Source organism: Nilaparvata lugens, chromosome 12, assembly GCF_014356525.2.
Source record: "Nilaparvata lugens isolate BPH chromosome 12, ASM1435652v1, whole genome shotgun sequence".
Taxonomy (NCBI): domain Eukaryota; kingdom Metazoa; phylum Arthropoda; class Insecta; order Hemiptera; family Delphacidae; genus Nilaparvata; species Nilaparvata lugens.
This window is the reverse complement of record NC_052515.1, coordinates 3,973,753-4,001,052: the sequence shown is the minus strand read 5'-3', so window position 1 is coordinate 4,001,052 and position 27,300 is coordinate 3,973,753. Positions and strand designations below refer to the sequence as shown.

At 35.3% G+C, this 27,300-nt stretch overlaps 1 protein-coding gene across 3 annotated transcripts in view; it reads right to left on the bottom strand.

The window, feature by feature from the left end:
- Positions 1-1,393: 1,393 nt before the first annotated feature.
- LOC111044232 (beta-1,4-mannosyltransferase egh) overlaps positions 1,394-27,300 on the bottom strand; it is a 91,488-nt gene continuing 65,581 nt past the window's right edge. For all 3 annotated transcript variants that reach the window (XM_022329317.2, XM_039438723.1, XM_039438721.1), the window contains exon 3: positions 1,394-8,548. In XM_022329317.2, the coding sequence (XP_022185009.2) occupies positions 7,976-8,548 (573 nt within the window). In that variant the 3' untranslated portion in view covers positions 1,394-7,975. The remainder of the gene's footprint in view (positions 8,549-27,300) is intronic.

The following is a 27,300-nucleotide window of genomic DNA, read 5'->3' as shown; positions in this document are numbered from 1 at the left end:
TCCAAATTAACAATACAATTTTATTTGACCATGGTCAAATAAAAGTATATTCAGTCCATGACCAAAAGTCACAAGACATAATTCGTCACAGTTAAAAACAATAATTAGAAGCACTAATAACCTGAGATGGCTGCAGATATAGTGAGTTCCACATTATAATGACAGTATTTGATCAACTTTGGTTTCGCTATCCTTGTCTATCATTCAACAAAGCCGGTGGTACTACCTTTTTCTAGGTCCACAACGATGCCAATTATGTTTTTGACGGTGTAGAAATATAATTAATTAATTAATGCAGAGAATCGGCATCGCTATTCTTTTATATTTATCCACTGCCATTATAACGTAGACCTCACTATAGTTTGTTTTATGTGGCTCTGTAGATGGACTGCCACTCATAACTTACTATGAAACAGTCTTAAACTGTTCCACAAGTCCACTGATTTCATCCTCTCTCAGTGAGTAAAAAGAGTAGTTGAGGAGCAATAATTATTGCCTCTTCAATAAAACTAAATAAATTGACTCTTACTAGATTTTAATTAAAAAAAAGTAATAATGCCGAGAGACCTGGCTGGCTCAGGTCTGGTGACAGAATATTCAGATTGCACCTGGTCAATTCCAGGGCCTCTGACATCACTCAACGACTGTGTTTAGGCAGCCGGGACTGACGTCTTAACGTGTCCATCCGAACAAAGAGGGTGGCCTAAGAAAAATATCTTACCTGTGCAGGAATTTGAACCCGGGCCTCTGATTCACAAAGCCAGCATCTAAAATAAGTATATACTCAATATACTTCTACAAAATATGGCAATGCAAGAATTTTGTGAGTGTCACCCTCATTACTAATAGGAAGTTATGAGAATATTGATGAAAATATACCTTACAGTATATCTTATAAAGCTGCAGCATAAACATTCAAATAGCCATATCTCCTGAACGGTAACGAATTTTGCAAATCTGATTGCAAATTTGTGTTCCTCGCATCAAGAGGCATAAAATGTATATAAAACAATTTTTTATAGAAGCATTGTGCTACAAATATCCTTATGTCGCATCTACATTTTAGTCCAATGTCGACCAGCATGGGCGACATTGGGCCATGATGGTCGAATGTGGGACCAGCATGGGTGGTTTACCAACGCTGGCCTAGATGTAGGTTAGGCATTACCAGGCTGGGCCAGCGACTGGGCAAACAAGCATGTGGATGCGGCTTAAGATCAGCAACCTCGGACCTCGCTTGATACAGTTGATTAAATTTATTCTCTGAATAAAAATTACATACTCATTCAATTTACCCTACTCACTTTTTGAAGTTACTCTCAAAGAATCAAGTTCAGAGTCTGGCTTCTATAAAGGCAAATAAATTGATTCCAAGGTGTAATAACAGATAAAATAAGTTGAAAATTTTTATTCACGAGAAAGTTTTAGAAAACATTTGAACATTTCATTGAGAATTACTCATGCATAGAAACACGTTCGTTTCTAAGTACAATATGATAATATTCGAAATTCAATATTGATTATTTTCTAGAAATTGTTTTTCTATTGAAAAATCGATGCATTGAAACAGAGCTTCAACATTTCTCCCAAAATTTCGCTTCTACAGGATTTATGATTTATATAAACGACTACAATCTAAGAGAAATTTCGAATTTTTGAAGCACAAAATGTTTTGCTAAAGCTCCATAATAAAATGTGAAAGATACTGAACTAACGAAGTTTTGTTCTTCAGTCATGTACAAAATCTATTCAGATAAAAATGTACTAATAAATTCCTGTCCAATTTATATTTTAAAATTGCACTGTTTATAAATGAAACAATCAAATTCGAATAAAAATGAAGACAGAAAAATATTGAAACGAACTTTACTCTGCCTTTAACTAGCTCAATTTAACGTTTAATACTGTACTACAATAAAAAAACATGTAATTTTCATTTGCCGATTGTAATATATAAATATGATTTTATCATACTCTACAATTTTACAGTGCACCTACAGTATTTTGATCAAATAGAATTTTATACCAATAATAATAATATACACATATAATTAAACAGTACAATCAATAATATACACATACCAATTTACAATATAATCAAGTCTTGACAAATATATTATATAATCTACTTATAAATGTATTATGTTATCGTCATGATGGTATCGAGTGCTTATATAGCAAGACGTATTTGGGGAAGATTAAATTTGAGTATTACAAATCAATAAGAAATTGAATTTATATCACTATTCACTAGCATCAGAGTAATAAGATAAGGTAAATTTATATAAATCAGGATTTTCGTTTAATAATAATTATATATAATAAATTTATTAGTTCCCAGAAATTGTATTAAATATTTGAGCCATAAAGGTTCTGTTCAGTGGGTACCTTATTAATATTCGTATAAATCACTTCAAGAGATTTCTCCTAAAATGAAATTTGAGAATTTTAAAACAAATTTATAGATTATTGATTTGATCAAGCTGGTACCATGAAATACATTCTTTGAATATGATAGATTTTGAATCCACTTTTGTTTCAATTCAGCAGTTTTCATTCACAGTAATACACAAAATCTCATACTTTATTTGAGGATTTAAAAACAATTTTCCGATTTTAAAAAGTTGAATAGTGATCGTAATTCATTTTTTCATTGACAAATTCTCAATACTTAACCTCATCAATTGATTATTTATAACTACGATCGACCTATCTAATAATTATAATAATTTCATGTTTTCGACCTAAAATTAACCACAATAGCATAGTCTTTCACCGACCCAAATCTAAGCTATACATCAGCACTTGAAATCTGAACGATGTCACTACAATTTTGAATTGAAAAATACAAAATTTGTTGATAAATTATCAATTTGAAAAATACAACTATTTGTTGATAAAACTTCAAAGGTTTCATGATAATTTAAGAAACTTATTTCTGAAATATAATTGAAAACAATACAATAAGATTAGATTAGAGTTCTTTATTTTTTGACACTGTCTATCTGGAGACCCCCAGTCCTTGCCAACGACTTCAAGTATTCAAGTATTTATGTATATTACAATAAAAGTAGAAATTTACAAAGATAGACCTGTACAATTAAATAGTATTCATGAACTTTCTGTGTTGTAAAGGTTCATTTAGGGAAGGATTCATTGAAAATGCTTTACATAAATTAACAATATTCATTGTTCTAGTTTAACCGTAATTCAATCAATAGAGGCAGTCCTACTGTACATTCAAAATCATTCAGATTTTATTATTTTTCAGTAGCCTACATATAACAATTTTTAAATGGAAAACACAAACATCTGTAATTTTTTTAGCCTAGAATATTCAACCTTGTTCCATGAAGATTCGCAAACAAACGCTAGGTGAATTTAGATTCTTCAAAGTTGTCGTCAGTAGTTAGGAAAAGATACAGATAATTTGAATGCAAAAAGCGTATTATAGTGTGGTTCACTATCAACTGTCAGTATTCCTCATAAATAACAACAATGCTTCCCATTAAAACAATACTGACAGTTTTAACAGATACAGACATCTTCTCACAATAGAAGAATTCTCATTTGTAGTTTTTTCAAGTAATACATGACCCATCATTTTAAACGACAAAAGATTCTTCTAATAGATATTCAACGCTCGTGAGCATGTAATAATATGCTGTCAGTTATTTTCAGTTTAGATCTGATAGCTTGACAGTGTTAATAATAAGAGTTCTATCAATTTTTTATGAATACAGTAGTGGAACTCTAGGATGTGTGTTGAAATTGGATGTTTTTATTAATATTACAGGCCATCATGGTAGTAAATATGAATTACAATTTTTGTACCATACTTTAATATGGATTACAATTTTTATACCATACTTCAATTTCTCAGAAAGAGGAAACATTATAGACCATGACTGAAATCAATAATTCAGAAAAAAAATTTCTTGAGATAAGATTTTGAAAACTTTTTCAAAGAATTTCACAATGATTTTGTAAGGACTTTCATGAAATTAACAATGATGCTTACTTCTGATCAATAAGGATCTTTGAAATCTTTAAAAACAAACAAATAAATTTGACAAAAGTATCATTATTTCCATGACTCTTATGAATTCATAGAAATTACATTTTTGTTCTATTTAAAGAAGCACAATACCTTGAATAATGTACACACTAGTGATATTAGGAAACATTTTCCAATTATTCACAATTGAATTTAAAATTTAATAAGATTTATACAAAGGCACGAAACGAAATTAATTTATTTGAAACATAGTTTCAATATGAGTCTCTACACAATTTCATTACAGATTTTATCAGATTCATACAAGAATCAGAACAAAATATCTCTTTTCAAAATCATTTACAACAATTTATTCAAGTTTCACAAACAATGTTTAACCATTTTAATGTAAATTTACTCATTTATCACATGTGAACCAACAATATTCAATGAATATTTAACTTTCTAAAGAAAAACTGCCACTATACAAAGGCTGCCATAATTTCTACAAGGACATTTCAGAAAGAGATATTTTGCATCAATACACAAATTCATATAATTTAAAGAAAACTGATAGAATTCCTTATAACTCGAAAACGTTCAGGTTTTCATTCATAAATTATTCAAGTGCTGATATATCAAACAATCAATACTTACAAGAGCATTTAAACGACCCAACAATAATTATCTTCACATTAAGTTTGTTATCTACACCTAGACAATTTGTTTTCAAGTAGTTTATTCTGCAGCAAAAGCTTAGGCGAAGTTGTGAGTCCTAGACCGTGATATCATTCAAGTGTTTTTGCAACATTTTAACCGAAAAAACATTGATCAAACCTGTAGTTCACCATACAAAATTTCAACAATTCTCTTCCACAAACCAATAATTTTCATTCCTATTATTTTAACCACACATCACCATAGAATCTCTACTCACTAGGGCAGAAAATGTATACTATTAGTTCTTATGAGAGTGTTTAAACATTTTCGTTCTTCCAATATGAACTCTCAGGCCAGGTTGCACAAAAGCCACGTTGATTAATTCCATGAGAACCAATCAAATCGCCTATAAATAATCCGATTCCGCCGTCATTTGTGAGAGTATAATACAAAAACGCCAGTGACAGAAGCAATAATATCATGCATCCCAGCTTGTCAGATAGTTCCGAAACTTGTGAATCTTCTCCAGATATGAAGCTCACCCCAAAAGAAAAAACGTCTGCTATCAATCCTATAAAATTAAATAATGGACTCAGGAATAAGTTCTCAGCCAAGTTGGTTATTACTAAAGCTACCCAGCTATTGTAAATCAGCATCACCAAAAATTTCAATTTATTGATTTGAATCAGTTTCTGTGGCCACCAATCATATTTTGCTGCTATCATTGCAATACATAATATAATAATTGAAGACTCCAAGGTTGGATTCAGCTTCCTATCTTCAGCACTACAAAGTCCTATGCCACAAGTGGACGTCTGATGCACATACAGAGATACTAGAATGAATATTGGACTTTTCTCATTGAAAGAAAGACTTTGAAAACTTCTCATGAAATCCATTGGAAAAGGCGTTTTTGAAAAGACGGCTTCTCTGATTGGTTCTCGTAGAATTAATCACGGTTAAAATTTAACCGGCTTTTGTGCAACCGGCACTTAGCATTCATTTTCTACCGAGCAGAACTGATTTTCACTGGAGAGCAGGGATTATAATTGTATTACAAAAAATACTATTATACTCTCATCTTGATATTAATATTGAAAACAAGATTAACATTATTCATATCATATATTATTGAACCTTTAGGTGCGTACATACTTACGCGCCACAAACACACACATTTCACTTTTCATCAGCTGATGCTATGCTTATATGTATCTTACAGTTTCTGTACAAATACAGTTATAATAAGCTTATAGCATCAGCTGATTAGAAGTGAAATGCGCATGTCTGAGGCACTCAAGTCTGTATGCACCTTTATAATTCTTGTTCAATTAGTAAGATTTTTAAGAGCATTCAAGTGAATGAAAATCCAAACCTTCATGTTCCATGGAAATATTGAATCTGCTATCATTGTTCATATGACAAAAACTACTGGAGTCCTAGCCTACAAACCACAGTGTGATTCATTTTAAACTGTCAGCATTATTACTCACAATATCAATCATTTTTAAGCATTATTAACAAAGATAGCTAATGACAACAGTTTAAAGTGACTCTCACTAGGCCTATACAGTTTCAACTAAGGGTGGTTGGTAAATACATGCATTTTTATGGAAAACGTCAATGAACAATGTTCAATTCATTTTCTATTTGGCTTCCATACATATTTCAAGTTTGTGTTGGAAAAACACATGTATTCCACCCATACATTGTTGATCTTTTGGGTCCCTACAGGTTTCCCCATTATTCTGTAGTTTTCATGTTGCAAAAACACATGCATTACCCCCAAAGATTGTCGTTCTTTGAGGTCCCTACACATTTCCCCATTAGTTTATGGGTCATGTTGCAAAAACTCTAGTGAAATTGTTGTTCTATTAGGCCCTTTTTTGAAGTTTGTATTGCAAAAACACATTTATTCACCCTTCAATAATATTGTACTTGCAGGTCCTTACCACACATTTCGAATACACTCATTCACCCCACTAATATTCCCACATATTTTGCTGCAAAACAGACCAATTTAATCTACTTATATCATTCGATTATCATACTCGACTCCCACACATTCTGTTGCCTATTAAACCCACTAATATCATTCGATTAGCAGATTCCAGCACATGTTGCAAGAACACCCATCTGTCCTACTAATAGTGTTCGAATAGCAGGTGATTTTGTTACAGAACTATCTATTTACCATACTAATATAGTTCGATTAGCAGGTCCCAACTACATTACAAAGAAACCTTCCTTCTTATCCTACTAATAACGGTCTCAGAGCCCCCATTAACTCTACTAACTTTGCCCTCATGTCTCAGAACCCCCATTTATCTAACATTGTCCACAAGTCTTCTACGTATCTTAGAAACCTCCCATTAAAGCTGGATTCGCACACAAACACAACATTCAAGATATAATCCCCATAGATTCTAATGGTATTATTCATACTCACCAGGTTGGGCTAAGGGTGAATAGTCCAATTAAAACATATGGGAATCATATTTTCACTGTTCACTGTTGTGTGCAAATCCAGATTTAGGGTGTGATCACACTGAATGCGGCGCGTATTTTGTGCAAGTGTAGGTCGAATCATGCATGAGCAGAAGAACAAACTTTGAAAAGTGCCATTGAAACACGTTGTGACTTACATGTAGCTGCTCACACTGAACACAACCTGTACGCTTCCAGGGTGAGTGTTCCTATTGCTTTGTACAGATTTGTTTCTTATCTGCACACGCATGACCAAGCTTGCACTTGCCCAAATATACATCCAATGTGATCACACACTTACGCTAGTAACATCGGTCTTAGAGCACCTAATTACCCTACTATCATTGACCACATGTCTCAGAACTCTACTAGCTGTGTTCACATGTCTCAGAACCCTCTTAAACCCTACTGACATCGGTCACATGTTTCAGAACCCCCATTAACCCTACTAGCTGTGTTCACATGTCTCAGAACCCTCTTAAACCCTACTGACATCGGTCACATGTTTCAGAACCCTACCAACATTTCCTACATTGGTGTTACCAACATTTAACCTAACAACATCGCTCACATGTCTCAGAACCCCCATTTATTCTACTTACAATGTCCACATGGAGCAGAACCCCCATTTATTCTACTTACAATGTCCACATGGAGCAGAACCCCAATTAAATCTACTCATGTGTCTCATAACCCTCATTTTCCCTACTTACATGTCTTAGAACCCTCATTTCCACTACCAACATTGTCTCAGAACTCTCATTATCCCTACCAAGACTGTTCACATGTCTCAGAACCTCTCACTTACCCTACTAACCGTACACTCACACATTAGACCGTGACTAGAGGCCTGAGATCCTTGTTCACCACGTAGAACTTATGCTTGTTTCCAAACAGTCCCCAAATCACTGCCACATTCTCAATTAACACGTTCACTGGTATTGTACAGAGTGCACCAGCTATACACAGGACAAACCGGAAGACACCGAACCGGTACAACGAGAACGACTTGACAACCCCAAACACGTACATGTATATGTTCACGGCGCCAATGAACGCACAGAGGAAGTCCATGAGCGGCGGACACGGTATCGGGCACAACGCAGCCAGGACAACGTTCGAAGTGGACAATGGCATTGTCACCCACGAGTAACAGCTGATCGCTAGCAGCAGTTTGCTCCAGACAGGAATGCCCCGACTGTGCACCACCAGCAGAATGCCCTGCAGCCAGCGTTTGCGTTGCTGGACAAAGTCCCACAGTGAGAAGGGGCTCTTCTCCCACATTTCGCCCTCGACAAAGTTGAACGAGTAGCCCAAGCTGTAGGCGCGCATCGCAAAAAAGCAGTCTTCGGCCACTGAGCCGTCCAGTCCGTTGTCGAAGGATACCTGGCGTTCGGCTCCCACCTAAAACAAAATAAACAACAAATTAAAATTGGTGGTATGATTGGAGGTGATTTTCATCATTCAGAATTACACTACTAACAGAAAAGTACCACAGGCTTATGCCCAAAACAATTCACAAACTAGATTTGAATATATTTTATTTATGTAATAGCCGCATCCACATGTTGGCCCAATGAAGACCAATGACGACCAGGGCCAGTGTGTGGATGGGTGGTTTGCCAGCGCTGGCCTTCATTGGCCTACGTTGGGATACAAGGCTGGGCTAAGCTGGGCCAGCGTTTAAGGAATATTTGAGAGAAGGACTTGTACTTTTCACTGAGGTTCATCAGAGGGATACTCGGTCTTACCGCTTCTTTCTTCAGATACCCCAACACCGAACGGCAATTTTCGGAGCTTCGTTTTGTGTTACGGCTTCTCATGAATGGAATGCTCTGCCACTTTATCACTAATGCTCCTTTCCCCATCCTTATCACTATTCCAGAAGAGAGTGCTCTGACACCTAGCTCTTGCTTCTGGGTATTGGTTTTAAAGTTCGTCTTTTAGCATGTATATTTTTCTTATTCTATCTATATATATAAAAGCGAAATGGCACTCACTCACTGACTGACTGACTCACTCACTCACTCACTCACTCACTCACTCGCATAACTAAAAATCTACCGGACCAAAAACGTTCAAATTTGGTAGGTATGTTCAGTTGGCCCTTTAGAGGCGCACTAAGAAATCTTTTGGCAATATTCCAACTCTAAGGGTTGTTTTGAAGGGTTTAAAGTTCGTCTTTTAGCATGTATATTCTTCTTCTCCCAATCTCTTAATTATAATTGAAATTTCCATATCATATGTTACTATAGAACTATAATCTAGATAGAGTACCTCTTCGAAACAGTTGTTAACTGGCAACTAAATTAATAATTTTGTCAGGTTGGTATTAAGTTGAGTTGAATTTGTTAGGTTGGCACCAAGTTGAAGATTTAAATGCATTTATCGCGGAAAAATAATTGATTGGGCACTGCTACTTCAATCCTGGGAATATTATATTACTAGCCGTCAGGCTCGCTTCGCTCGCCATATCCGTTTAGCCAGACGTTTAGTCTGAACCCCCGACTGGATTGTCCTAACATATGATAAAAATGCTCAAATGAAAAATGCAGGCGAGCAAAGCGAGCCTGCTGATCTCATTCTTGGACGATCCAGTCGGGGGTCCAGGCTAGACGTATATGGCGAGCGAAGCGAGCCTGACGGCTAGTTAATTATAATTGAAAAAAGACCATACCATATGTTAATATAGAACTATAATCTAGAGAGAGTACCCCTTCGAAACAGTTGTTAACAGGTAACTAAATTAATAATTTTGTCAGGTTGGCATTAAGTTGAGTTGACTTTGATAGGTTGGCACCAAGTTGAAGATTGAAATGCATTTATCGCGGAAAAATTGATTGGGCACTGCTACTTCAATCAGAGCTATTCATGGGAATATTATATTACTAGCCGTCAGGCTCGCTTCGGGTTTAGTCTGGACCCCCGACTGGATCGTCCTAACATATGATAAAAATGCTCAAATGAAAAATGCAGGCGAGCGAAGCGAGCCTGCTGATCTCATTCTTGGAAGATCTTGGGGGCGGAGCCTGACGAAGCGAGCGAAGCGAGCCTGACGGCTAGTATTATATATAAACAAAATTTATCCCCATTGAATCAAAAAGATTAATATCATGGTTTAAAGGTTTCAATATCATGAACTTAATATAGGCTACTGTCAAGCTTTATAGCTTTGCATATGTGTAATTTAATCAGAAGGATTTATTAATATATTAACTTTTAATTGTTAATTTGTGTATTGTATTATTACAAAAATTGTATTATGAGTTTTTCTGATGAATAAAATCATTTTTTCATTATATCATTAATGTGAGTATCAAATATATCCATATCTAATATGAATCCAGTTATTAATAGACTGTAAGTCTAGAAATATGATCAATTATTACCAAAATATTCAATCTCAATTATGAAAATGCATTATTTAATAATTGAAAACCTAAATATTAGACCTAAACCTAAAGGTTAGAAATCAATCTAACCTTGACGAATAAAATACAATTGATTATTTTAAACGAGAGACCTAAATATTAAACCGAAAGGTTAGAAATCAATTTAACCTTGACGAATAAAATACAATATTGATTATTTAGAGAGAATGAACAGTTGATATTACATCAATAAACCTTCATCAGCTACCGTCTGTATACGGTATTAACATTGACAAGACAGAGGATCGGCAACGTTGTTCTCCTATCTTTCTTCACTGCCATTATAACGTGGACCTCACCCTACTATAGGATAGCAACGCCAATGTTAATCAAATACTGTCATAATAACGAGCACCTCACTATGGAAACGGTAGTACAGATCTAGAAATAGGCCTCCTATCTTACACCAATACCATTCTATCGTGGACCTGACATTCGGGGTCGCTTGGATCGGCAAATCGTCTGCTAAACGAGGTTTCTAAATAAAACCGGCGATCGATTGCAATGCAGTGAAACCTAGTTTGGATGTCGGCGACTGACAGCCGATTCAGGCATTCATAAATTGCGCCAGTCCTATCCGATCACGTGACTAGTCTCCGTTGCGGTCCGTATATCAGAGCTAGGGGTTCAGAGGAGCCGTCAGACTGGAGCCTCTTAAGGGGCGCCCTCCCCCCAACCAATAATATTAGGGGGATGGTACATCACGCGATGTTTCAACCCCTCTTTCAAGGACTACGCCCTTACCACTACAAACTGCAGAAAGTATTTTTACTTTTCTTTCAAGACTTCTACATAATTCTACTTTTCCTTGTCAGTCTACACTTCATTCGTTCTATGTGTCTTTCTTTCACCTACTTTTCCCATAGAATTGAACGATCTCACGTTTTCTCTGCTTTAACCTCTTGTTTTTATGACTTTTTACCTCTTTTCTAACGAGCATCTTTCTTTTACAGTAGCATTAATCTATTTCCTCTTCATCTACTCCCCTCTGATTTTTTCCTCTTCAAGTTTCAATGATTTCTTGTCTAATTTCTACCTAATTTATATTCTTATTTAAATCCTTCTTCTAATTCGTCACATTCTTCTGCTCCTTCTTCAACTCCGTTCTTCTTCTTTTTCTTCTTCTTCATCAACTCCACTCTGATTATTCCCCTTCAATTTTCAAAGATTTCTTGTCTAGTCTCTACCTTTTATATTCTTATTTAAATCCTTCTTCTGATTCGTCACATTCTTCTGCTTTTTCTTCAACTCCGTTCTTCTTTTTCTTCTTCTTCTTTTTCTTCTTCTTCTTTTCTTCTTCTTCTTCTTCTTTTTCTTCTTCTCTTCTTCTTCTTTTTCTTCTCTTCTTCTTCTTCTTCTTCTTCTTCTTTTTCTTCTCTTCTTCTTCTTCTTCTCTTCTTCTTCTTCTTCTTCTTCTTCTCCTACTCTTCTCCTTCTTCTTTTTTCTTATATTCTTCTTCGTCTTCATCTCCGTCTCCTTCTTCTCCAGCTTCTTTTCCAGCTTCTACACAAATTGCAGTCCATCCATCATCTCATCGTTGAGAAATACTTCTTTCTTCTTTAGTACAAACTTTGCGAAAAATTCATTTCATTCTGAAGTCGATAGTTAGCTATTGTCAGTCATTATGAATTTGTGTATATCTAAACCAGCTTGATTGTAATCTACATAAACACAGCAATCAAATCTAACCCTAATCTTCTTCTCAATCTACTCATTTCAATCAATCAATTTTCTTAGAACAATATTTTTACATTGTTGGGTCCTGCTAAGCCCATGGTTTTTTCAGCAGGTGCCAGATTGAAACCAAAACGTTTTTAGACAACAATCCCATCAAATGCTCAAGAATCTAAGTAGTAACTTTACGTCAAAAAAATTGGTCATCACATTCTATATCTATTTTTCTCTCAATCTTCAAATAACTGTGACTATCGAATTCAAAGAGCAATAGATGAAAAACTGTATTTCAAGACAAAAAATGATCGATCATTACATATATATATTTTTCTCTCAATCTTCCCAAAGACTGAGTCGATCAAATGTTTAGTGAAATCAACAAACAACTGAATTACATCACTGTAATAAGAAAAACAGTTGAATGAAGTAATAAATGTAAAAACTTGCAGTGAAAAATCGAGATAATAATTTCAAGTGTGACTGATGACGTAGCTAGTTAGTAATGGACCATTGATTGCAACTCAACTACTGGAAAAATACTGTGAAATATAGAGAGAGGGTGAGAGACAGACAGAGAGAGAAAGGAGCGAGAAGAAGACATGGTACGAAGGAGAAGAAAACGCTTGGAAGAAAAGTAGCCTAGCATGAATAATTATTATTTAACGAAAATCCAAATTAAATGCTGTAAATCACCCCCGAAGACTTCTGCTACTGCAAATATACACAACAGGGTGAACAGCTAGATGGAAATTCTATGAGCGCTACTATTTAAAAATTATTATTCAGAAGTCTTCGGGGTGATTTACAGCATTTAATTTGGATTTCGTAAATAATAATTGTGAATTCATATTGCGTTTGAATAATTGCAATGTCTCAGTAATTTCCATCTGTAGCCAGGCATGTTTGTATGTTGTTTAATGAATTAAAAATTGAATTCATTCATTACAAACATGCCACAAATATATTTACTGAACTAAAACATCTACAAGACAATATTCACTGAACTGAAAGATGAAAAAGAGTGATTGATTGACAAAGATGAGTGATGATTGATCAATTGTCAAGAACACATGGTCCATGAAACGATAACAACTGATTAATAGACGCCCTCTTATTAATAAGAGAGTGTATGAGAGAGAGAGAGAGAGAGAGAGAGAGAGAGAGAGAGAGAGAGAGAGAGAGAGAGAGAGAGAGAGAGAGAGAGAGAGAGAGAGAGAGAGAGAGAGAGAGAGAGAGAGAGAGAGAGAGAGAGATTGATTGATTGATTGATTGAGTACTTTATTTATGTAGATTACAATATATACTGGCTTATACACTTATATACAATAGCTTACAATACAGCAAAATTATAGATGAATTTACATAATATAGACTAAGAAAATAATTATTGAACTGTATATGATATGAAAAAGCAGTTTGTAATATAATAACTATAGATAATAATCATATTGTTATGCATCTACATAAATTGGCGGAGCTTTGGACATATCAATGTCCATTCTTCGGAAAGAATATTAAAAATATCCTCCCCACTAACTCTCTACCAAAACGTTAATTTCGTTATTTAAACTAAGGATTTATTTATTAATGGAAATATTGTAAAAGTTTTAATCAATATGAATATTAAAGAGAAAAAAAAACAGAAAATTGATAGAGTAAAATAATTATATAGGTAGATAAGATCAAATAATTGATTAATAAAATGAAGTAGGCTGAAAGTAGATCAGGGTTATCAACTTTCAGTAATATACAGCATTATGCAGTGGATAATTGAAATAACATGAGTTTATATAATATATATATATATACAATTCGTTCTATAACATGGTTTAAAGGTTTGTATTTGTGGGATGGGTGGGGGATGGATGTCATGTGATCGTTCTAGGGCCGGACAGTTTCAGTCATTTGTTCCAAAAGATGTTTTTTTAAAGTTAGGATGAAGCTCGCTCGGCTCTCGATGGACCTGATAGAAACAGGAAGTGCATTCCATGCACGACAGGCACTGACTAAGAAGGATTTTGTGAAAATAGTAGTTCGATGATTGGGTATCCTTAAAGTACTTTCTCCGGTTCTAGTATGTGAAGCATCTATCCTCCTACCTTCAGAGACAAATTTGAAATCATCTTTAAAATAGTTCGGATTACCGTATATCAAGATATCTCTAACAAGCTTGACTATTCGAAAAAGCCTCTGATCGGGAAGCTTTAATGTTGAACTAGCAATGTGGGCTGGGGTGATATGATCATGGCGTTGGAGAGAGTAGACGAAACGTAGACAATAATTTTGGCAACGCTGTAGTTTATCATTCAGAGTGACTTGCATATCGTTAAGAACAGAATTACAATACATTAAATGTGGGAAGATGAGAGATTGAACCAATAATAATTTAATGTTTCTAGGGAGGATATCGTGCATTTTTTCAATGCATGCATGGCTGAGAATACCTTTTTACAAGTTTTGTTCACTTGTTCTGACCAGTCAAGAGTATTATTCATATAATGCCTAAATTTTTAACTGAGCTACAGTAAGGAATGTCATTACCGTCTACACTAATTTTGTGAATCGATTCAAGGTCAATATTGTTTATAAGACGAGAATATCCAATTATAATGGGTTGTGTTTTGATGGGATTAAGCTTAAGGCCATTTTTCTTTGTCCATTCCACTATCGAATTGATATCCTGATTCATTATTCCAACTGTTTCATTAATTTTTGTTATGGGACAGCTTAAATAGATTTGAAGGTCGTCTGCATAAGTATGGAAACTGGAGAATTTGATAATGGAAGAAAGGTCATTAGCATACAAAGTGAAGAGGAGAGGGCCTAAAATTGAACCTTGTGGTACTCCATGCATAACGTTTTTCCAAGTTGACTTTTTGTCACCGACAGATACACATTGTTTCCTACCTAATAGATAGGATTTAAACCAAACTAACGAGTTGTGACTGAAACCAAGAATAGCCAACTTATTCAGAAGGACTGTATGATCAACAGTATCGAATGCTTTAGAAAAATCAAATAGGGTGAGGATGGTGCATTTTCTTTGGTCCATAGCTAACCTTATATCATCAGTGACACGAAGCAGAGCTGTCTCAGTTGAATGGAATTTTCTAAAGCCTGATTGAAAGTTATGAAGCTTACTATTGTTGTCTAGAAATTTTACAACTTGAGCATGAATGAGTCTTTCTAGCACTTTGGACAATGCAGGTAAAATACTGATTGGTCTAAAATCCTCAACTTTATTGGGTGATGGAACTTTATTTAGAGGGCGAACCAGAGCAAACTTCCAGTTTTCAGGGAAAATGCCTTCTTCAAGTGACTTGTTGAAAATGTATGTAATGGTTGGTAAAACAGCAAATAACATCTTCTTGATAAATTTAATAGGAATTTTGTCTACACCCATAGCATTACTATGAATACGTTGAATTGCTCTGAAAGTGTCTTCTTCTGAGATTGGATGGAAATGAAATTGATCAGTGATTGGTAAATCTAAGTTTGTAACCTGCTCTTCAAGATCATCAATGTGATTAGCAATGACAACTTCGTCGCGTTGGTTAGAGTGTGAAACGAAATGGTCATTTATATTATTCAATGGTAAGTCAATTTGTGGATTCGATTTCTTTGCCAAGCCCGAATTCTTTTATTCCCTGCCAAAGTGATTTAGAGTCTTGTCTATTGTTTGTCATAAACGAATTCAAGTACCTAATCTTTGAGTTCCGTAATTCCTGTTTAACCCTATTTCTAAGGCTCCTATACTCTATCAAACTGTCCAAGTCAAATGTCTTTTTAAATTTTCTATGTGCTTTGTCTCTACGTCCCATCATCTTAAGTATGTCTTCAGTCATCCACGGTACTCGTCGTTTTCTATTAATCCTCCTTGTCACATAAGGTGCATGTTTGTCATACAAAGTCAAAGTCCAATTCTCGAAAGTCTTGACCATGTCATCAACTGAGGGTAATGCTTCAATTTGATGCCATGGAGTCTGAGCCACATCAGTCAGGAAGGCGGCTTCATCAAAGTTTTTGAAGTCTCTATAAGTGATAATTTCTGTTCTGGCTTGGGTATCTTATGGGAAAGTACACAGTGGATCAAATCATGTCTAGAAATAGCTGGGACTGAGATTTGGCCTGCTTGAACAACCTCATTGGGATCACTAACAATGAGAAGGTCAATGAGTGTGTCTGATTCATTAGTATGATGAGTTGGATCGAGAGGTAAAATAGTCATGTTTAGGCATTGGAAAATTGTAGTCAGTTGAAAGTAGTCAAAGTTACGATTTGTCATGTTCAAGTCGGTGTTCATATCCCCCATAACTAGTATACGGTTATAACAAGGCATAAGAGAAAGCAAGGCACTTTCGAAATCTGTGAAATGACCTATTTTTGGTGGGCGATAACAGATACCAACGAGTAATTTATCAGTACTAGATAAGGATAATTCAAGTAGCATAAACTCTGGTCTGGAACAATACTCTTGTTTAGATGTGATTAAAACTTTTGTTTTGATACCTTCTTTCACATAAATTGCTACACCCCCACAAGCTTTATTTAATCTATCATTCCGGAAAAGATTATATCCAGGCAATGCAACAAAATTTGATGAAATACTAGGCTTCAAAAATGATTCGGAAATTCCGATTATATTGAAGTCCTGAAAACGGAAGATTGCTCTGAGTTCATCAATGTGGCAACTGAGGGATTGTACGTTAAGGTGAGCAGCCTTGAAAAGTTTTTTGAAAGAGTGGAGCTTATTTGCTAGAAACATACCTGCGTCATTATTACTATTATTGAAATAATCATACCTACTTGAGGGCGAGCGAGCTGACGTGTCAGTGAGAGGCATCATGGAAGCAGCAGACCAATCGTGAACCGACCTCAGAACAACACATGACGGGGGAAATGGGGATGAAACTGATAAAACTTAACCTAAATGAAAAAGTCTCTTGATTCGAGTGCATTCAGCATGCCTTGACAGTTCGGCTCCCTTCACTATTTAAAGCACTAGTTCAAAACAAAATTCACTAAACACAATAAGATGTAGATGTGTGGAGTTCCGGTGATGAATAATCCTAATGGTGAATAAGACGAAGATTGAGGAAGAACTGGTAGTGGGAGATCTGGTCCAAGTGGAGATAGAGCGAGTAGGTATCCAGTAGTGGAAGAATCGGGTCCAAGTGGAGGTAAGCGAGAAGGAATCCAGTAGTGGAAGATCGAGTCCAAGTGGAGACAGAGAGAGATGGAATCCAGTGGTGGAAAATCGAGTCCAAGTGGAGATAGAGAGAGATGGAATCCAGTAGTGGAAGATCGTGTTCATGGTGGAGATAGAGCGAAATGGGATCCAGTAAAAACTGAAGAAGAGAAGAAGAAGAAGAGAAGAAGAAGAAGAAAGAAGAAGAAGAAGAAGAAGAAGAAGAAGAAGAAGACGAAGAAGAAGAAGAAGAAGAATAGAAAAGAATAATAATCATCATCGCAAACAACAATATTCAAGTAATCATTATAAATATAAGATCAAGAAGAGAAATTAGAAAGAAAAATAAGAAGTAGAGGAGACGATGGAGAAAGTGCTAGATTATTTTAGATGAGTTTTAAATAGGATTGAACGGTGAAGTGTGAAAAATATTATATAGTATTAGAAGTATAATTAACTATTGGGAGTTGCAATAACAATAAAAGTAGTAAATTGAGAACTGTAATATTTTAGTGATGAATGTCTAAGATAACATTAAATGAAACACAGCCCCTATATAAGCATATGAACAGACTACCCACCCCTCCGTTCTATCAATAATTCTTCACACATTTGCTTCTATTGCTCGAGCTGTGGCAACAGTAGGAGATATCATTATGTACACCTAATATAGAAGAGATTACTATCTTTACCTATAGATTACATCCATATCTATAACGTATGTTAATCATCCAATTTATTTGAAATTCAGCATTTCGAAAATTATTAATTATGGAAATAATTTTGGTAAGAGATGTAAGAATAGAGATAATGATTCTCTAAGTACCCTCTGGAGTATAGTAGTTGATGCATTGAACGTAGTTTTGGGAATTAATATCAAGATAAATTATTAATCAGTATTAACAAATGTGGATCTCCTTAGTTTGAAATAATTGCCTCATACATAATCATAAATAGCAGTGGAAAGATTCATTTATAGAACAGAAAGCCAGCTCATGAAAAATGCCAAGGTATATCTATTGTGAAATGTTTTAATACGAATTTCCTATTTTTGTAGTGAAGGGCACCTTAGTAATCGAATCCTGAAATGATTTAATTTACCTTTATTTTTGAAGGTCGGTCATCCTCTCGACTGTGTGGACCCTCTTGGATCCTCCCTCGCCGATAGAGATCTTGATCCTCCCGTCCGATGACCAGACATTCCTATGCCCATGACGGTCGGCCGCAGCGTTGAGGATCTTGAGGCGCTCCGCAGTCAGATCCTCGCGAATGGTGACGCCGGAACCCTTCAGCTTCCTCTTAGCGTCGAAGATCATCTTCCTGGTCCGGTAGCTGCAGAGTCGAACTATGATGGGTCGGTCCTTGGGTTTAGCTTGCCCTTGTTGAGGTGGTTGACGCCTTCCAACGCGATGCGAGCGGTTGACATCCGCCAAAGTCACGGGCACGTTCAGCTTCTTGTTAAAGACATCGAGCGCCAGCAGGTCCGTGTCTTCTTTGTCACTCTCCGGGATCCCAAAAATACGTATAGAATGTCGGCGCCCATATTGCTCGAGGTCGTCGACCTTCAGGTGACAAGACACCTCCAGCTCACGAATTCTATCGTGCAGCTGTTTGTTCTCCTCCTTCAATGCCTGAAGTTCCTCGAAAATAGATTTCACAGCCATTGATACAGCACTGTGGACAGACTCTTCGATTTGCTGTCGAATAATGAGGAGGGTCTCTTCGGACAATGCTCCAGAAATAGCTGGCTTCGGAGCATTGACCTCATTCTTCGGTGTGCCTCTATTCGGTCGAACCATCGTGTACCGTTAGGTGGATTTACACTTTTATAGGCGAGAAGGTGAACTGAAGATTTAGGAATGTTTTTTCAAGATAAATAAAAAGAGTGTGAGTTAATCAAAAATATAATTTCACTATTGAATTAAGCTCGAGAAACTGAATAACTAGATGTATAATTGAAGTAAATGAAGTGTGTAGAAATCACGATCGAAGGAAACCCGTTAATACCTTAGACCAGTTATAGAATAGACACGCTGAGAAGTTTAGCCTCTGAAGCCAACATCTACTGCCAAATCCACCCATCTTGACGTCACAACCAAGCTAACAACAATGCATTGTTCAACAACAATGTGAGTTACACACCACAAACACTTACACAACAAACTCAAAAAAGTTTTCTATCATTTCTTTACGATGCGTGACGTCACTTGTGGACGTCAAGATGGGTGGATTGGCTGTAGATGTTGCTTCATCGACTTTCAGTATGAATATACAATGAGCCGTGTCTATTCTATAACTGGTCTAAGGTTAATACCAGTTAACTACTAAAGAAAGTAACTTGGAACTAAGGGAGAAAAGTAAGGATCAATGGCGTATAATTCAGGATGAGTAAATATGAAGCGGTGCAAGGATAATAGAAAGATAATATAATGAAATAAAAACTAATGAAATAAAGTGTAGAAAACTGACAACATCTATGTGTTTTTATTTCATCATGGAACGTTTCTACAACATCGACCACAACTCAGTTGAAGATAATATAATGTTAAAAACTCATCAGCTGATCGTAGTTTTATGTTCGCGTAAATTTTCTACTGTTCTATTCTTGAGAGAAAAGAAAAGATAATTTGAAATGGTTAATTTTTTGAATTACTAGTGATCAGTACTAATCAGTTTATAGTCACTCTTCCTACCGTAATATTATTTTATAGTTCATATGCAACTGTAGATGATGTATCTTAATTGTTTACATTTTCTCATATTGTATACTGTAAGTGCAGATTTATATTTTTCACTCTCTCCTATGATTTAAAAAAGTATTTTTATTCAGTACTAGCCGTCAGGCTCGCTTCGCTCGCCATATCCGTCTAGCCAAGGGGCTCCGCCCCCTGGACCCCCGACTGGATCGTCCAAGAATGAGATCAGCATTTTTTTGCATTTTTCATTTGAGCATTTTTATCATATGTTAGGACAATCCAGTCGGGGGTCCAAACTAAACGTCTGGCTAAACGGATATGGCGAGCGAAGCGAGCCTGACGGCTAGTAATATAATATTCCCAGGATTGAAGTAGCAGTGCCCAATCAATTTTTCCGCGATAAATGCATTTAAATCTTCAACTTGGTGCCAACCTAACAAAGTCAACTCAACTTAATGCCAAACTGACAAAATTAATTATTTAGTTGTCAGTTAACAACTGTTTCGAAGAGGTAGCCTACTCTATCTAGATTATAGTTCTATAGTAACATATGATATGGAAATTTCAATTATAATTAAGAGATTGGGAGAAGAAGAATATACATGCTAAAAGACGAACTTTAAACCCTTAAAACAACCCTTAGAGTAAAAATATTGCCAAAAAATTTCTTAGTGCGCCTCTAAAGGGCCAACTGAACATACCTCCCAAATTTGAACGTTTTTGGTCCGGTAGATTTTTAGTTCTGCGAGTGAGTGAGTGAGTGAGTGAGTGAGTCTGTCAGTCAGTCAGTCAGTGAGTGAGTGAGTGCCATTTCGCTTTTATATATATAAATGATAGATGATAGAAACAAGTCATAAATAAAACAAAGCAAAATTCTACATGAAGCTAGTATCACAGTACACTTTTCATGTTCCTCCTGATATAAAATGATACATTTACCTACTAAAAATGAAATGGTGTGTACCCTAAACAAGAACAGACAGAGAAAATGTATGTGAGACAGATGGAAAGAGAGAGAGATGAAACTACAAGACAAGAATATCAATTTGAAATCAGAAGTCAAGTATCAAAGTACTCTATTTCACGTTCCTCCTGATATAAAATGATAAATTTACCACTAAAAATTATGGTGTGGAACCTAAACAAGAACAGACAGAGAAATGTGTGAAACAGAAGAAAGAGATAATGATACAACAAGACAAAAATACCGATTTGAAGCCAGAAAACAGGGAGAAGGTGTTAATGATGATGAATTACAGACAGAGAAAGGAAAGAGCAAAAATGCTTTCAGCAAATGAAAGTGAGCGATTCACACGAAACAGGAAGAGAGAGAGAAAAACTGAGAGAGAAAGGGGGATGAAGTGAGAAAGAGAGAGACTGAGTGAGAGATAGAGATACTGAGTGAGTGAGAGAGAGATACTGAGTGAGAGAGAGAGACTGAGTGAGAGATAGAGCGACTGAGTGAGTGTGAGAGAGAATAGAATAGAAGCCTTCTTTTTGAAGAGAGAGTTTTGTGGTGACTAAATAAATTATTTGGCATGGTCCCAATTTGGGGAGTAATAAATTGACATGTATTGAGGCAAGGACTTCAATTCAAGTACAGGACCTGCCACTCATAACAAACTGCCTTCTATTCTCGAAAATTTATTGACAAAAAGGGTTTTGTTACCGATTGTTGAAAATTGACATCGATATCACTTCGGATCGACATTTGATTTCAATAGAAAACTGTTTTGGATAGTTTATCGGTCACATTATTTAGTCTATAGAAGAGTCATGAGAAAGAGGTTGAATGTATTTGCATCGATATTACTTCAGATCGATATTTAATTTCAACAATAAACTGTCTAGAAAAATTCACCAGTTGCAAATAGTGTATGAGACAGTAGGTATAGTAAGTAGGAGAGTAAGTATGTATATAGTATGTATGGTAAAAGAGGTATAAAGCAATGCTGAAATTTCCTAGTGAGTCAGGCTATATTTGAAGGATGAATGACAGCTGACCAGTAATAATGGTTTGGAGGTCAACAATCACGTGATCATGTGACAGTGCAAGCTGAGTGGAAAATTTTATTGCAGGTTTGTCACAATAAAATTAGATAGCAGCTACTCTTCACTTTCAACTGACATGTCATTGGTTGAGCATGGGAAGCAGTGACACCAACCCATACTGGAATAAATTCTCAATGAAAAATACCGATAGTTAAATTCTCACTGTAAAATACTGATGATATTTTTATGAAAAATAAAGACAGTCAAAAACGAATCTCAGCACTAAAAGCAACGCTAAAATGTGAAAAAAAACCTGCTATATAGTGAGGTCCACGTTATAATGGCAGAGAAGAAAGATAGGAGAACAGCGTGTCGATTCTCTGTCTTGCCACTGCCTTCTATAGAGGATGGTATATCTGATGTAATATTTATCAAATTTCTAATGCTGACAGTATACAGTAAATTTCACAGTAGCTGAGGCGTATCTCTGTACGCCCATTATTAGTCTTGAAATTACGACACCTTCACTATTCACTTTAAAGTGACAGCATTCCTTATCACTGCTCACCATTCAATTAATGCTCACTTTTTAAAGTGCATTTATCTTGATAGTTTAAAGTAAAGCTGACTATTGAAAGGTCAACGTTATAATGGCAGTATTTGATTAACATCTATCACTCGCAAAGCAGATAGTGCTTTCCTTTTCTAGCTCGTTCCAGATCGTTTTTTAACAATGTAGAAGTATAATTTATTGATAAACATCATACTAATCTCAATTATGAACATTTATTTTTCCTCCACCTCCTGTTTCAAGTGCTTACTTTACTCCCTCGAACATAATACCAAAGTGTCACTTTTTCGCTCTCGGGAGGAAAAAACAGACAAACTCCCTAGAGAGTAGAAGTAACTCCATTTAAATAACATGGGAAGCATCTCTATTTTAAAAACGTACATTTGAAATAGGTTAGAGGGTCTAAGCTCAGATGAGGAGAACAGACATTTGATCAATATATGAAATTTATGTTTGTATGCTAAAATTATTACAAACTTCATATCAGTATACTAAAACAATGTATAAATATTTTAATTATATTCCATGTTATTCAAAATACCAGCCAACGAATATTCCTCAATAACTAATCAACATTGAAACGGGAACTTCATCATAGTTGTAGTTGAGTCATTGTTGTTACAACTTTTGCCGACAGATAGAGCATAGCGCTGTCGGCGGAGAACTGTGATTTCAAGCCAGCTGTTTCTGTTTACTTTTTAGGTTATGTTGTAACACATTGTTTGGTCACGTACGTTTTTAAAAAATTATATTATTTGCAGTTTTTATAAGAATATAGGTGGCGGGAAAATGTTGTGTATATCACGAGTGAAAAATGTTATTTCTCCCTCAGGAAAATTGTTGCCCTCGGCTTCGCCTTGGGCTTCAAAATTTTCCCTGAGGGAGAAAAAACAGTACTTTTCACTCTAGATATACAAATAACTATACAATCATTGAAGAATGTATTCTCTTGACGAATAAAATATCATTGATCATTTTAAACAAGAATGAACAGAGATATACTTGTATCAGCTATCGTCTACAGAAGGCAGTGGCAAGGCAGAAAATCGGCAACCCTGTTCACCCATCTTTCTCCACTGCCATTATAACGTGGACCTCACTATAGTAGCACAATCACTCTATAAAAAGAAATGTCTAAGTATCGGCAATTAGCAGACTTCTCTCCTTGCCACAGTACTTTTAAATTTAAATTTAGCCTCGCGATCATTCTTTCTCAGATGTCTAGAAATAGACGCGGCAATTAATAAAAGGAAAAGCAGCTCTCAAATTAATAACCATTTTGGACCAATGCCCAGTCCTCAAGTCAGATTCAATCTATACTGTCAGCTTTCAACACTAAATAAAGCCAACGCTTCCCGTTCAACAATGCTGACAGAAGTCGTTCTGACTATATCAATTAACTCAATACTGTACTATAGTTTGTATAGTACGAATACTATTTTTTGGAATTTTCCAATTATTCAAATCTCCAGATGAAAATTACTAAAATATTGCAATAATTCAATACTAATGAATTAATAATTTTATTATCAAACAAAAATCCAAATTAAATGCTGTAAATAAAAAAAAAACCTGTCTTCGGGGTAACTGTACACGGGGTACTGTACTCACAATTTATATTTCTATTTTCAATCACAAAACGCCTGACTTCGGGGTGATTTACAGCATTTAATTTGGATTTTCGTTTCATAATAATTATTTAAATCTCCATTTTTTCCATCAACCAACTTGAGAATAATATCATATTGTGTAGGAATAACTTCAACGACGTTATAGTTTATAGTTTCCAAAAATAGAATCAATAGATTCAAATAGAATCAATAAATAGAATAGATTCAAAAATAGAATTTCCAAATAGTTTCCATATCAACGACGTCTTAAAAGTTGGGGAATCAGGTAAAAAAAAATCAGAATTTTGAGTGTGACATTGATTCACTTTATCACGTTCTCAGTTGATCAGGAATCGGCTGGGTGGGAGGGTCTCAGGTTGTAGAAATCTCAGTTCGTCAAGTTCCCGTTGCATTTAGACAGATACAGTATCATGATATGAAAATTGCAGTTGCTTTTAGAAAGATTCAGTATCATGATATGACAATTCCCTTTGCTTTCAGAAAGATACAGTAGTATCATGATATGATAATTCCAGTTGCTTTCAGAAGGATACAGTATCATGATATGACAATTCCCTTTGCTTTCATGAAGATTCAGTATCATGATATGACAATTCCCTTTGCTTTCATGAAGATACAGTATCATGATATGACAATTCCCTTTGCTTTCATGAAGATACAGTATCATGATATGATAATTCCAGTTGCTTTCAGAAAGATACAGTATCATGATATGATAATTCCAGTTGCTTTCAGAAAGATTCAGTATCATGATATGATAATTCCAGTTGCTTTCAGAAAGATTCAGTATCATGATATGACAATTCCAGTTGCTTTCAAAAAGTTATCTACATTCAAAAATAAGTTGAAATATTAAACTTTGAAAATTTGAAGTGAGATCCTGCTGTATGAAATAGTTATTTGTATATCTAGATTATCTAGAGTGAAAAGTACAACTTTTTCTCCCTGTGGGAAAAAGTTTGAAGCCCGAGGCGAAGCCGAGGGCAACAATTTCCCAGAGGGAGAAAAAACATTTTTCACTCGTGATGTACACAACATTTTTCCTCTATCTACATTTTTTTATAGAAACTGCAAATCAAATCATTTTAATAACTTACGTTATTGGTGACAATGTTTTCTAACAACATAACCTAAAATCTAAAACCTAAAAACCGGTCGTCTGATTGGCACTGCCGATTGCGCTATCTATCGGCAAAAGTTGTAACAATTATCAGCTGGGCGGCTATAAAAATGGCTGACTCCAGGCGTTTCAGATTGGATTGCAGATGAAAAATATTTGTTGGCTGGTATTTTGAATAGAATAAAATATTTTAAAATATATATAAACTTTCATCATCTACTAATATTAAGTATGTAACATCATACAAACATATATTTCATGAGTTGATCAAATTTCTGGTTGTGGTATTGAATTCAGTTGACTCAATGACAGACACCTCTATTATGCTTCCTCATCTGAGCTTAGACCTTCTAACATATTTCGAATGTAAGTTATTGAAATGGAGATGCTTCCCATGTCATTTAAATGGAGTTACTTTTACGCTCTAGGGAGTTTTTCTCTTTTTTCGTCCCCAGAGCGAAAAAGTGACACTTTAGTATTATGTTCCAGGGAGTAAAGTAAGCACTTTAGACAGTAGCTGGAGGAAAGTATTTTTTACTTGGCAGAGTAAGGACTTTCAGATCTCTTCTCAACCACTAAAATAAAACCTCAAATGGAAATAAACCTCTAAACCTCAAATGAAAATATTCTTTAATATTATCGAGACAACGCGATAAAACCCCTGCTTTATTACATAAAATGAAATCATACTATGAAAATAGATAGTGTACTGCACTTGCATCTTGCGTGAGAGATGTGACTAATACTATTGCATCTATTTGAAACCAATTTCTTTGAACGACCTTGATGATATCATCCATAAACAAACTATTCGTCTTGAAAAACAATAATCTATTTTCCAAGAAGTGTTATCAATCACTAAAACCTACTCAACGCTCATTCAATATTGATGACTCATTACAAGTCATTCATAGAATGGACCACATCATTGTTCCTAGAAAAATAGCTTCCGCATGATCTAATATTCAATGCATCAATTTTTTATCAGTTTGCGTCTTCCCACATTCTTTTCCACTTTCCTCAAGTCTACCTCTGTATTATGTTGGTGCAAGTTTCCTTTCAACATGCCTCTCTCTATCAATTTCACCTGTTTTCCTTTCAATTCGCCTGTTTTCATTCACTTAGGCACAACAGCCGGTTAAATGTTAATCGTGATTAATTCCACGATAACCAATCAGAGAAGACCTTATTGATAAGACGGTTAAATATTAATCGTGATTAATTCCACGATAGCCAATCAGAGAAGGCCTTATTGATAAGACGGCTTCTCTGATTGACTCTCGTGGAATTAATTACGATTAAAATTTAACCGGCTGTTGTGCAACCGGCACTTAATCTTTCAAGTTCAAAATCGTACACCGTTACTTGAATGTTTCTGATTAGTGGTCCTGATATTTTAGATGGATTCCGAACCCACGCAAGTAGGTCAAAATAAAGCTGAAATACCGTAACATTTATTTGAGATTAACAGTCAAAAGGCTTATTATATTGTGTTGTCCGGCTATTTTAGGTAGATTCCAAACCCATCCAAGTCACAATGAATAATCCGAGATTCTGTAACAATTTGGAAATAACAGTGGGCCAAGTGACACACAATTCACTATTTCAGTTCCTTATGTTTCTGCAAATAAACAAATTCTGAATTTTGAATTTTATAAATGGTAAGAATAGTGATAAATAATTTATAGACATGATTGGATCTAGAGGCATTCCTTATTTCCGTTCCTTAAAGTTTGCCTCAATAATATTTTAAAATGAAATTCAAGAAAATAATTAAAATGAACTCTCTTTGTTATTGGAATATTGGCGTTTCAACTTTCATTATCATTGGAATAGGCCTACTACGCCACTC